At 43.5% G+C, this 10,240-nt stretch overlaps 2 protein-coding genes across 5 annotated transcripts in view; one reads left to right on the forward strand and one right to left on the reverse strand.

The window, feature by feature from the left end:
* LOC106809697 overlaps positions 1-1,643 on the reverse strand; it is a 17,711-nt gene extending 16,068 nt beyond the window's left edge. The window contains exons 1-2 of the mRNA XM_014812867.1: positions 1,431-1,643; positions 847-895 (exon numbers count right to left, since the gene is read on the reverse strand). The gene's annotated coding sequence lies outside the window, so the exon portion shown is untranslated. The remainder of the gene's footprint in view (positions 1-846; positions 896-1,430) is intronic.
* A 4,837-nt stretch (positions 1,644-6,480) lies between these two features.
* Positions 6,481-10,240, forward strand: part of LOC106809707 (NAD(P)H-hydrate epimerase-like) — an 8,217-nt gene continuing 4,457 nt past the window's right edge. The window contains exons 1-3 of one of the 4 annotated variants that reach the window (XM_014812879.1): positions 6,659-6,910; positions 8,764-8,911; positions 9,423-9,577. In XM_014812879.1, coding sequence (XP_014668365.1) covers positions 8,891-8,911; positions 9,423-9,577 — 176 coding nt within the window. In that variant the 5' untranslated portion in view covers positions 6,659-6,910; positions 8,764-8,890. Of the gene's footprint in view, positions 6,911-8,763; positions 8,912-9,422; positions 9,578-10,240 lie in introns of all 4 variants that reach the window. The other 3 variants (XM_014812880.1, XM_014812882.1, XM_014812881.1) reach the window with 3 other exon arrangements.

Below are 10,240 nucleotides of genomic sequence, written 5' to 3' on the forward strand. Positions count from 1 at the left end.
GACTCACAATCTCGCATCCAAACGCTAATTTCTCCGAAGTACTAGACTAGGCAGAATACTTCGTGCTCATGCATCAATCACACTACCTTATGACAAAATAACTCTAGTGCTCCCATTTCACCTGCGGGTTTGCTTAAAACACAGAAAGAGCTGAAGGAATCACTGGCATTGTGGGCCTCAAACGCCGAACTGCTTTGCCCAAACAATATCAGCCGCGAAGTTGGTTGAACGTGACGTCACAATCGTTATTTATCTTTGCTGCGGCTCCGTACGCTGTACGCCAGGCCCCACCGCTGCACGGCTTTGCTCGCCGGGGGGATTGGCGGAAACTGTCAACAACATCGGACGAATTTCCACAACAACAGTGGATGGTATTTTTCAAATACCATTTATAAAGACACGCCGCAGTGAAATGGGCAGGAACTAACAGTTTATTTTTTCATAACGGTAGTGTGATTATGGTGCATGCCACGAAGTATTCTGCTAGTCTAGTACTGGAGCAAATTAGCGTTTGGATGCGCATTGTGAGCCCTTAAGTGCATATATATGTAAGAACATGAATATATTTACGTCAATTTAATAGATCATACGATAACATATTATATCCAAATAAATTAATATATTATATATATATACTAGCACATCAAATCAAATGTTTGTAAAACGTAGCTACCTACGATGTCTATGAGTACACAATCTGTGTAAAGATTTCTTATTCTACACATTGACCCACTCTGATTTGCTAGCTGAAGTAGACTAAGAAATTATTTCAGCACAATATCTAGATGCACACTAATCACTAACAGTACTTAGTAAGTATGTAATCATGAGTAGAAAGTTACACACCTGCGTGATCAGGTTCAGTGCTCCAGTCTATAGACTGCTCCAATGGTCCCTGCAAGAAAAACAAACAAATGTAGAGAGCGTGCAAACAACAATGTGGCAGGTCAGAGTATATTCGCCAGGAAGGAATATTGTGGGAGTGTTTGGCAAAAAATTTTGCGAGGTGCAATTGTTTTGTAGTGTGTCTTTAGATCAATATTTTTAGGCCATGCCTACACATTTTTATAGCCGTGCAGTTTCATAAACTGCCTGAAACACGCGCATGCTCCGGAAACACGTGTGTGGGTAATAGGCGACACATCCAGCACATCTATTAACTTATACACACGCAGAACCTTGAAGCGAGACAATCAAGTAAAAATACAGTGAGCACCAATCAGCCACCAGTTACCTTCCTCTATCAGTCACCTAGTTTAGTTACCTTCCTCCTACCAGGCCAGTACCTTCCTCTACCAGTCACCAGTTACCTTCCTCAATCAGTCACCAGTTAGTTACCTTCCTCTACCAGTCATTGGTTACCTTCCTCTACCAGTCAGCAGTTACCTTGCTCTATCAGTTACCTTGCTCTATTAGCGATCGGTCATTACCTTGTGCGATAGCTTCAGCTGATCTATGGTGAGCTCGGCTCCGCGTATCGCGACAGCAGGCTGGCGTATTCCTGCTGGAGCTGCTGGGCATAAGCTCCTCCACCCGGCTGCCGCCCCTTTCCCTTCCTCACCAAGACACGCCGCCGCACCGCGAGCGCCTCTGCCGACGGACGCCGGCGACTGCTACGAGCCGTCAGACACTTCCGAAGCGTCGTCGCCTGATAGAAATTCACCTTTTAATGTTTGCGTGTGTGTCTGTGTGTGTGTGTCTGCTGTGGGGCGCTGCGTGCATGCAATGCGGGGATGTGGTCTGGTGCTGTTGTGTGTCTGCAGTGAGTTGCGCTGCGTGCATGCATGCGTTGTGTCTGTGTGTGTGTAGTCAGGCGTGGTGCGTGCGTGCATCGCAAATGGTGGTGTGTTCTGCTGTCGTGTGTCAGTGTAGCGTTGCAGTGGGATGCGTCGGAGTGCGTGCTGCCTAGCAATGCGCTGGCTGTGCATGGATTGTGGTGTGTCGCTGTTGGGTGTGTGGTGCGTCTTGTTTTAGTGCATATGGACTGAGTGCGATCCGTGCGTGCCCGTGTGCTGCACGCATCGTGTTCGTACATGTGTTGCACCTATAAGCCAGATATAGCGGATTACTCGGAAAGTGTAAACCGTGCAACCACATCTCATCAGCTATCTACAAGCTTACAACCAGCGTTACAAAGCTACACACGCCGCGTTACCAGCACGAACATTACTGCACCTATGAAACTCACTCGGGTGCGAACACACATGCCCAAACAATCTCACCGATCTTTCGTGGAAATCGTTTATCAGTCCTCTGCTTCTCTTCTGTCGATTGCTGAGATAACTTCCGTCACTTTCTCCGTGAGTAGCAGGTGGTCTTCACAGCAGGTGACAGCCCTGCTCGTTGGCGACCCCTCGCATGACTGCCCTTCAGGCTCCGGGTTTTCTCCGCGGCGCCGAACCATTCTCGTCCACCCCCTGCGCACAAGCCGCACGCAGCTCACCGGGCTCACTAAATGTTCAGCTGTCATGGCAGCGGCACCGTGACCAGGCACTGTCAATTCATCATCACTGGTAGCGGGACAGGAGACGATAGGTGTTACTGTATATATATGATGACATGTAGTTTAATTACTTTCACTGACGCCTGACGGCCATGAAGTGGGAATGAGAATTGGCAAACTAGCTCGTACCAAACTTTTGAGTTTCTGGTCATTTTGTTATGACCTGTCTAAAGAGAATAAATATGTATTTTTAAACATGACAAATAACCTGGAGTTATTGCTCTTCTAAACTCTTTACCATTTCAATCTACTCTGGACAGCAGCCAGTCACAAACTGATTATATAATGAACCTAATGACCTCATCTAACTAATAAAACACCTCAACCCCAGTAACAGCCCACACGAGCTCTTGGGCCAGCACAACTTTGAATCTCAAGTATTAAGGTGGTGTTTAAAACGAACAACACATGATTTTAGTATAATATCTGAACATTGCGTGCACACCTCCACATGAAAGGTCAACAGTGAGCACCAAAAACCTCACAATGTGTCCTCAAACACACCGTGATTATGTGTGAAAGCAGCCGGGGCCATAATAAAAATATTGTTTGTTCACCCGACCGGCCCGCCAAAAAGGAACCAACTCAAAATTTTTTATTGATCTCTTCTTTTTTACAAATTGTATCAGTGTACATTATATAAATCTGTAGGCAATACATTATATGTACCAAGCAAAACAAACATTCAACATAAAAGGTATCTCCACACAAGTACACTCGAGCATGTAGACACCATGCTGAATTTGTAAAAAGACCCCTTCAAAAAATTTCCAGCCTGGGTCGGATGAGGGCAAACAAATATTTTTTTAATTGTGGCCCGGGGTTCTACCTGCCAGCTCGCGCTACCAGATTTTCCTAACATCTCTCCCCCCCCCCCCACATACACACGTGAAGTTAGCCTGCTAGCTACGTAAGAAAATACACAGCTCCAATCAATACCCTGACATCATCTAGCACTCTAGCAAAGAATGCATATGTTACATCTAACCATGTCATTATTACCAATCAATATTTGCAATCAACACAAACGATTCGAGAAGCAATCGAGCTCTACATGATCACTAGCCGGCAGGCACGACTGAAGCTAAGGAATGAGAATAAACATACAGTACATGCACTGGCACATCCAGGGTGATATTAGAGCCACTTCGTCCATCCAGGCCACAATTAAAAAATCTTTGTTTGCCCTCAACCGACCCAGGCTGAAAAGTTGGTTACAGCCCTATAGACCGAAGGTCCGATAAACCGAAGGCCTGATAAACCGAAGGTTTATTCGAATACGCAGTGGCTACACGTCCGGAATCGGTTGCCTAGCCTCCAGGCTACGCATCCGGACATCCACTGATGCCGTATTCGAACGTGAATATGCCGCACATCCACCGATGCCACTATAAATCATATGATGCCACTATAAACCATAAACCATATATATGCCCTAACCCTAACCCTAATCCTAACCCTAACCCTTTGCAATATTCAGTCTATCGACCTTCGGTCTATCGCGACCTTCGGTCTATCGAACCTGTCGTCTATAGGGTGCCCACGAAAAGTTTGGTAGGTAGGTAGGCTTTTTTTTAAGGGGTCTTTTTACAAATTCAGCATGGTGTCTACATGCTCGAGTGTGCTGTGTGGAGATACCTTTTATGTTGAATGTTCGTTTTGCTTGGTGCAATAATGTATTGCATACAGATTTATATACTGTACCCCAGTTGATACAATTTGTAAAAAGAAAAAGAAAAAGATCAATACAATTTTTTGAGTCGCCCGTTTTTGGCAGGGTCGGTCGGGTGAGGCAAACAAACAACATTTTTATTATGGCCCGCCCACCCATCCTCTACGAATGAATACTAGCAAATGATTGAAAAATGCAAAGAGATTTATGAGTATGCCAACCTTCTATTTTCTCATTGACATTGTTTCTTCATATTAATTGCTCATTAGAGGCCATTAACTGCTACCTAAAGCACCCAACTATGTGGCTGCACCCATTAGGGAGGTTACAGCCCTCCCTCATACTCCCCCTTCACTGGTGGTTATGTCGTGGTCTGGTGGTTTGCCTCGTGCTAACATATAATTACATGTAGAGAAGTCCACGTATCATGACCATTGACATATTAAGCCGAGTAAAGCAGGGACTCTGATGTATATGGGGTAAATAAATTAAGCTAAGAGAGCTCTCGTTCTATAGCTTGTGATCATTACAGATTCGATAATTATGGCAATCTAGTTTCATTCGTTTATCTGAATTGAATAAGATATAGATACTGAAATAGTTCTACGACACGGGCAGCTACACCGTGGCGCATAGTGCAAGTAGTTTCGAGGTGCCTAAACTGTTTTCATTCTTTTTTTTATATCATGTCTTTGCTTTAGTTAGGCAATGCATAATCTAAAGTTAACTGTTATTTTAATATAAGTTTAGTTAGCAGTGATATAGTAGTATTGTGCTAGATAAAGGGCACTGTACCACCGTGACCATATATTACATTATCCCAACCAGCTTACGAGCATAATGTCAAATTGTCAATACACAGCCTGACACTCATACATTTGAAAATCTTATACCTAAAGAAAAGCTGTCGAATAACTTAGAGATAAGTATATCTCAGAGTAACCTAACCCAATAATGGAAGAAGAAGAAGAAGACGACAAAAACGAAGAGAGAAGAAGAAAAAAGAGAAGAGGAGATGAAAAAGAAGAGTGAAACGGAACATTTCAGCAGCAATATGGTTATGTCATGTACTAGAGGTGTAACAATACTATATATGGTCACATAGGGATATGTACATACAATACTAGGGAGAGTAGGCAAAAGAGAGGAAGATAAAGAAAGAATAAAGAAGCAAGAGGGAGAGAGAGGAAGAAGAGGAGAGGTGGAGATCCTGGGGGAAAGGAGAGAATCTATGGGGTCCAGAGAGAGGGATTGGAGGTGTACGCCCTACAACACCTATGCTGTAGCCGTACCATGCTTCTATGTGATACATTTCATGGCCATGAACATGGGTGTTGTACACTATCCAAAAGATTATTTTTTATCAAACCTAATAGTAAATACATGTATATAACTATGTGTATCAGCAATATATGTGTGTGTGTGTGTGTGTGTGTTGTGTGTGTGTGTGTGTGTGTGTGTGGTGTGTGTGTGAGTGTGTGTGTGTGTGTGTGTGTGTGTGTGTGTGTGTGTGTGTGTGTGTGTGTGGTGAGTGTGTGTTGGTGTGTGTGTGTGTGTGGTGTGTGTGTGTGTGTGTGTGTGTGGGTGTGTGTGGTGTGGTGTGTGTGTGTGTGTGTGCGTGTGCGCGCGTGTTAAAATATATGGCCCAATCCTAGTTTATCACCCCGGACCCAAATTAGTTTAGCATATATATGAACTATATATAAATAGGGGTTCCAAACTAGGTTTGAGCAATACATACTATCACCAATTAGTCTAATAGTAATACTAGTCCTTGAGCTGTAATATCGCTGCCAGGGTCTATGTCTCCCTGGGTACTGCCGGAACGTACCCTGGGTACGGTCCGGTATACCGGAACGTACCCTGGTACTATCTATAATATGCCGGACCGTACCTCGCCTACTCCACTAACAAGTCTAGGGAGTCGCCTACGCCTACTACCTAGTAACCATATCAGATATAGTTACCAGTGTACGTTCCGGTATACCGGACCGTACCCAGGGTACGTTCCGGCAGTACCCAGGGATACATAGACCCTATCAGCTGTAATAATATATCAGGGGTAAATTATAGAAAATTTTGACATTATATAATGTATTGTGTCACTAGCTTGCCCGAAAAATGGAACATGCTACGGTATGATGTCCTAACTTCAATACACACACTAACTCTTGAAGTTTGTATCACTATATCACTATCAGCACTGTTGATGGGCCTTCTAAGTTCTATTTCTTTCCGAGTCTGTTTGTAAACAATGTTCTATCTTTACTAATTTAGGCTACAGCGTGCACTACGACACATTTACCTCATGTAACATTGCTGTGCTACGAGAGTTTTCCAGATCTGTAACCGTATACACTATAAAGGTACAATAACGTCTAATATTTCGTTCTTTATTGTGATTTTAGTGTCAAAATAAGATAGGGGCCTACAGCACGTTCTTAATTCAGTTTTTGCACAATCGTGAACATTGTTTTACCCATCATGCATCCATAGCAGACCAAAAATTGCGAAGGTACACAATTTAGTAGACTCCACATCATCAGTGATAGTTATCTTGTGAGATTTCCAGCGATGTACGGAATTATAGTGAATAAATCCTTTGTTAAAATCTCGTAGTTCTTCTCGTAATAAGATTCTCTTCGCGGGCCGCGGCTCTGTTTGTGTATCACCAGCGCCCCTGGTGTCGTGTCGCAGGCTTTCGTTACAGTACAACAAGAACTACAACTTACAAGGTAAACTCAATCAATGTGTTTACACATTTTTATCAAAATAATAATATTTATAGTTATTTTAGATCGTATCCTCAGTGGAAGTAATTTATTTACCAACCAGCTATATTATTTTGTGCATGTCTGTGTAGTTCTCGACTTGTTGTATGTTGTATCTTGGCTCTTGTATTTCACAAGCGGCAATGCACTGATTCTCTCTCTTTGGAATGTGCAGGGAATTTTATTTAATATTTTTAATTCTTCTTCTTCTTCTTCTTCTTCTTCTTCTTCCTTATTTAGTTCTTCTTCTTCTTCTTCTTCTTTTTATTTACTTCTTCTATTTATTTACTTCTTCTTTATTTTTATTTACTTCTTCTTCATGAGGTGGGATCTAGCTTAATTCAATAATTGGGTAACGCCAGGTACTCAGCCTTTAGCCAAATGGCACTGAGGGTGGTCACAGCCAGAGTTCCTTTGCGCCCTCAGTGGTTCTTTTACGTCCCCATTGGCTAGTATTTCTGGAGACGGGACCGCCATTTTACGTGGTCATCCGAGCCACGGGGATGACTTGCATCTTTCATATTCGGGTGCCGACTACGTAGGCTACTTTGCGGCATATTAATTATTATATCCAGGGCACTGTGGCTCATAGGGTCTATGTCCCCCAGGGTACTGCCGGAACGTACCCTGGGTACGGTCTGGTATACCGGAACGTACCCTGGGAACTATCTCAGTATCTAATATGGTTATGGTTAGGGAGTAGGCGTAGGCGACTCCCTAGACTCGTTAGTGGAGTAGGCGAGGTACGGTGCGGCATATTAGATAGTTACCGGGGTACGTTCCAGTATACCGGACCGTACCCAGGGTACATTCCGGCAGTACCCTATGGGACATAGACCCTCTCAGCGGCACGCTGAGGGGTAGCCACAAGTTCCCTTCTTGCTTAACACTACGTTGGCCATTATACGTTATACTTCCTACGACGTGTAACAGTCGGAGAGCCTGGTCGATTTATGTGAGGGGTAGATACAATAATGTAACCCAACAAGAGCAGTTCCTCTTCTTCCTACTCTTGGTGGAATAATAATAGTTGTTGGCAATAATAGGGCTCATAGGGTCTATGTCCCCCAGGGTAGTGCCGGAACGTACCCTGGGTACGGTACGGTATACCGGAACGTACCCTGCTAACTATCTGATATGGTTAGGGTTAGGGTTAGAGTTAGGGTTATGGAGTAGGCGTAGGCGACTCCCTAGACTCGTTAGTGGAGTAGGCAAGGTACGGTCCGGCATGTTAGATAGTACCAGGGTACGTTCCGGCAGTACCCTGGGGGACATAGACTCTCTCAGCAATAATAGGTGAAAAGAGTATAGAAACATTAAGACTTTGGTAGTAAATAGATTTCGTATTTATTTAGCATTATATTTTATTGAAACGCTTCAAGTGCCTGTGTGCACACTCACGCTGCAGCACACACATACAAATGTAACACCTAGCTCTACCGATGTAGCCTGTTCGCTGCCACTACAGGGCTATAGGCTACAACCTATGTCGAGAATTTGAGAAGAATGTTTAAACTTTGAATCAAAGCATGACCGGCACCTCTGTAGACGGTGTAGTGTAGTGTAGTCCGTGTCAGCTGTACTAGGCTGTAATGGTAGGCTAGCCACAAGTTACCTTCTCGCTTCTCACTACGTGGCAAGAAGCATCCTGCGACATGAAACAGTCAGAGAGCCTGGTCGGAGTACTGTAGTGGGAGCTCAGGAACTACACCAGTACAGCTAATGACGTAACACTGTGGTGTCTAACTCACTGCCGAGCTTAGTCAAACTTGCCGTTTTCAATCAGGTGCTCTAAAAAAACTCTGGTATTCCTGCAGGTGACTCCACTTTCCGACTGCCATTCTGGTTATGCTCCTGTCTAATTTCGTTTCACTTGTCATGTGGTCAGATATGTGCTGATTGAGCTGATTGAACTTGAGGATTTCCATTGGCTTTGAATTGGTGATGTTGCAGTACATCGTGCGTGTAAGTGAGCATCCATTCAAGGAGTATCATCAAATAACCTAGGATTATAATGTCCCGTTGAGACAAATTATAGTTTTGATTTGTGGTGTAAATTTCTCTAGTATTCTTTATCTATTCATGGCATGCATATTAGCTCGGTATATAGTGTTGTCTCGGTGCTAAATTCGGTGTATGGCACATATACATCAAATGTAAAGACTCCAATTGGTGCTTTCTACTATAATAATGTTCTGAAATTTATTTCAGTACTTTAGAAATTAAAAGCAAAATAGGTTATGCTATGAAACTACTGTAAACAGATCTAAATTTTTATTTTGTAACATTTTCTGACAATTGTGCTAGCTGGTAAGCTCAAAAACACTAAAGTATTGTATGCTTGGTCATGCTGTCTAATTTAGTCTATCGTTACTGTCCAGGAAGTACACAGATGCAAACAAATATTCATTGTGATGCTGAATATAACCTGCTTTATTTCTGGATTGGTTAATAGATTTTGCGATGTATTTTTCAGAGCAAGGCTTTACCAATCCTAGCAAAAGTGAGTGCAGAATTACGATATCTGTGTTCGATACCTAGAGTTGCCTACTGTAGCAGAATGGATTCGATCAAGTATCTCAGCCAAGAGGAGGCGATTAATGTCGACAAGAAGCTGTTCAGCGAGTACAAGTAAGCTTAATTAGCAGCTCAGCTGCGCATTACAAGTACTTCACTTTATTTGCTTTGTGTTATGGCTCTTGTTCTGCGCCCTTGGTCGGCTCTTGCGCACTCATGTTAATATCTCCCTAATCTACGACACTGTAGAAAAAACAGCTATTTTCTGAGTATGTGCAAGTGTCTGGCAGAGGGACCCTGCTCAATAACAGGGGAAGAAAGTGGACATTTTGGTTGGTCGGATTAGCGAATGTAGGGCGTTGCATAACCGTGTATGCTGCTAGAGGGAACCAGATGAGACGGGATACTAGACAAGCGTTGCCGAAAGGAGGTGTTGATCCGAAGCGCTGCAAACAGATCTTGCGGCAGTTTCCGCGGCAAGACGACGCACGGACCGCCTGGGAACGTCCATAACGACGTAAGTATGCAGCGTTGGCAGCTATGATCGTGCGCCCGAATGCATAGCCGGCGCACAATGCCATTATTAGGCTGCCAGCGAGCAAGTCGATAATTTTACTGGGATATCAATGAAACAGCTACAGCTGCGCATTGAGCTGCTGTTCTTTGCAAGTTCAAGTGAAACGACAATAAAATGTTCGAACAACCTCTGACTTCTACATCTGTGTTTGTATAAGTTTTATTTATGAATTGATTTGTATTATGCGTCAGCGGCTCATG

The sequence above is a fragment of the Priapulus caudatus genome, unplaced genomic scaffold (genome assembly GCF_000485595.1).
Source record: "Priapulus caudatus unplaced genomic scaffold, Priapulus_caudatus-5.0.1 Scaffold378, whole genome shotgun sequence".
Lineage (NCBI taxonomy): Eukaryota > Metazoa > Priapulida > Priapulimorpha > Priapulimorphida > Priapulidae > Priapulus > Priapulus caudatus.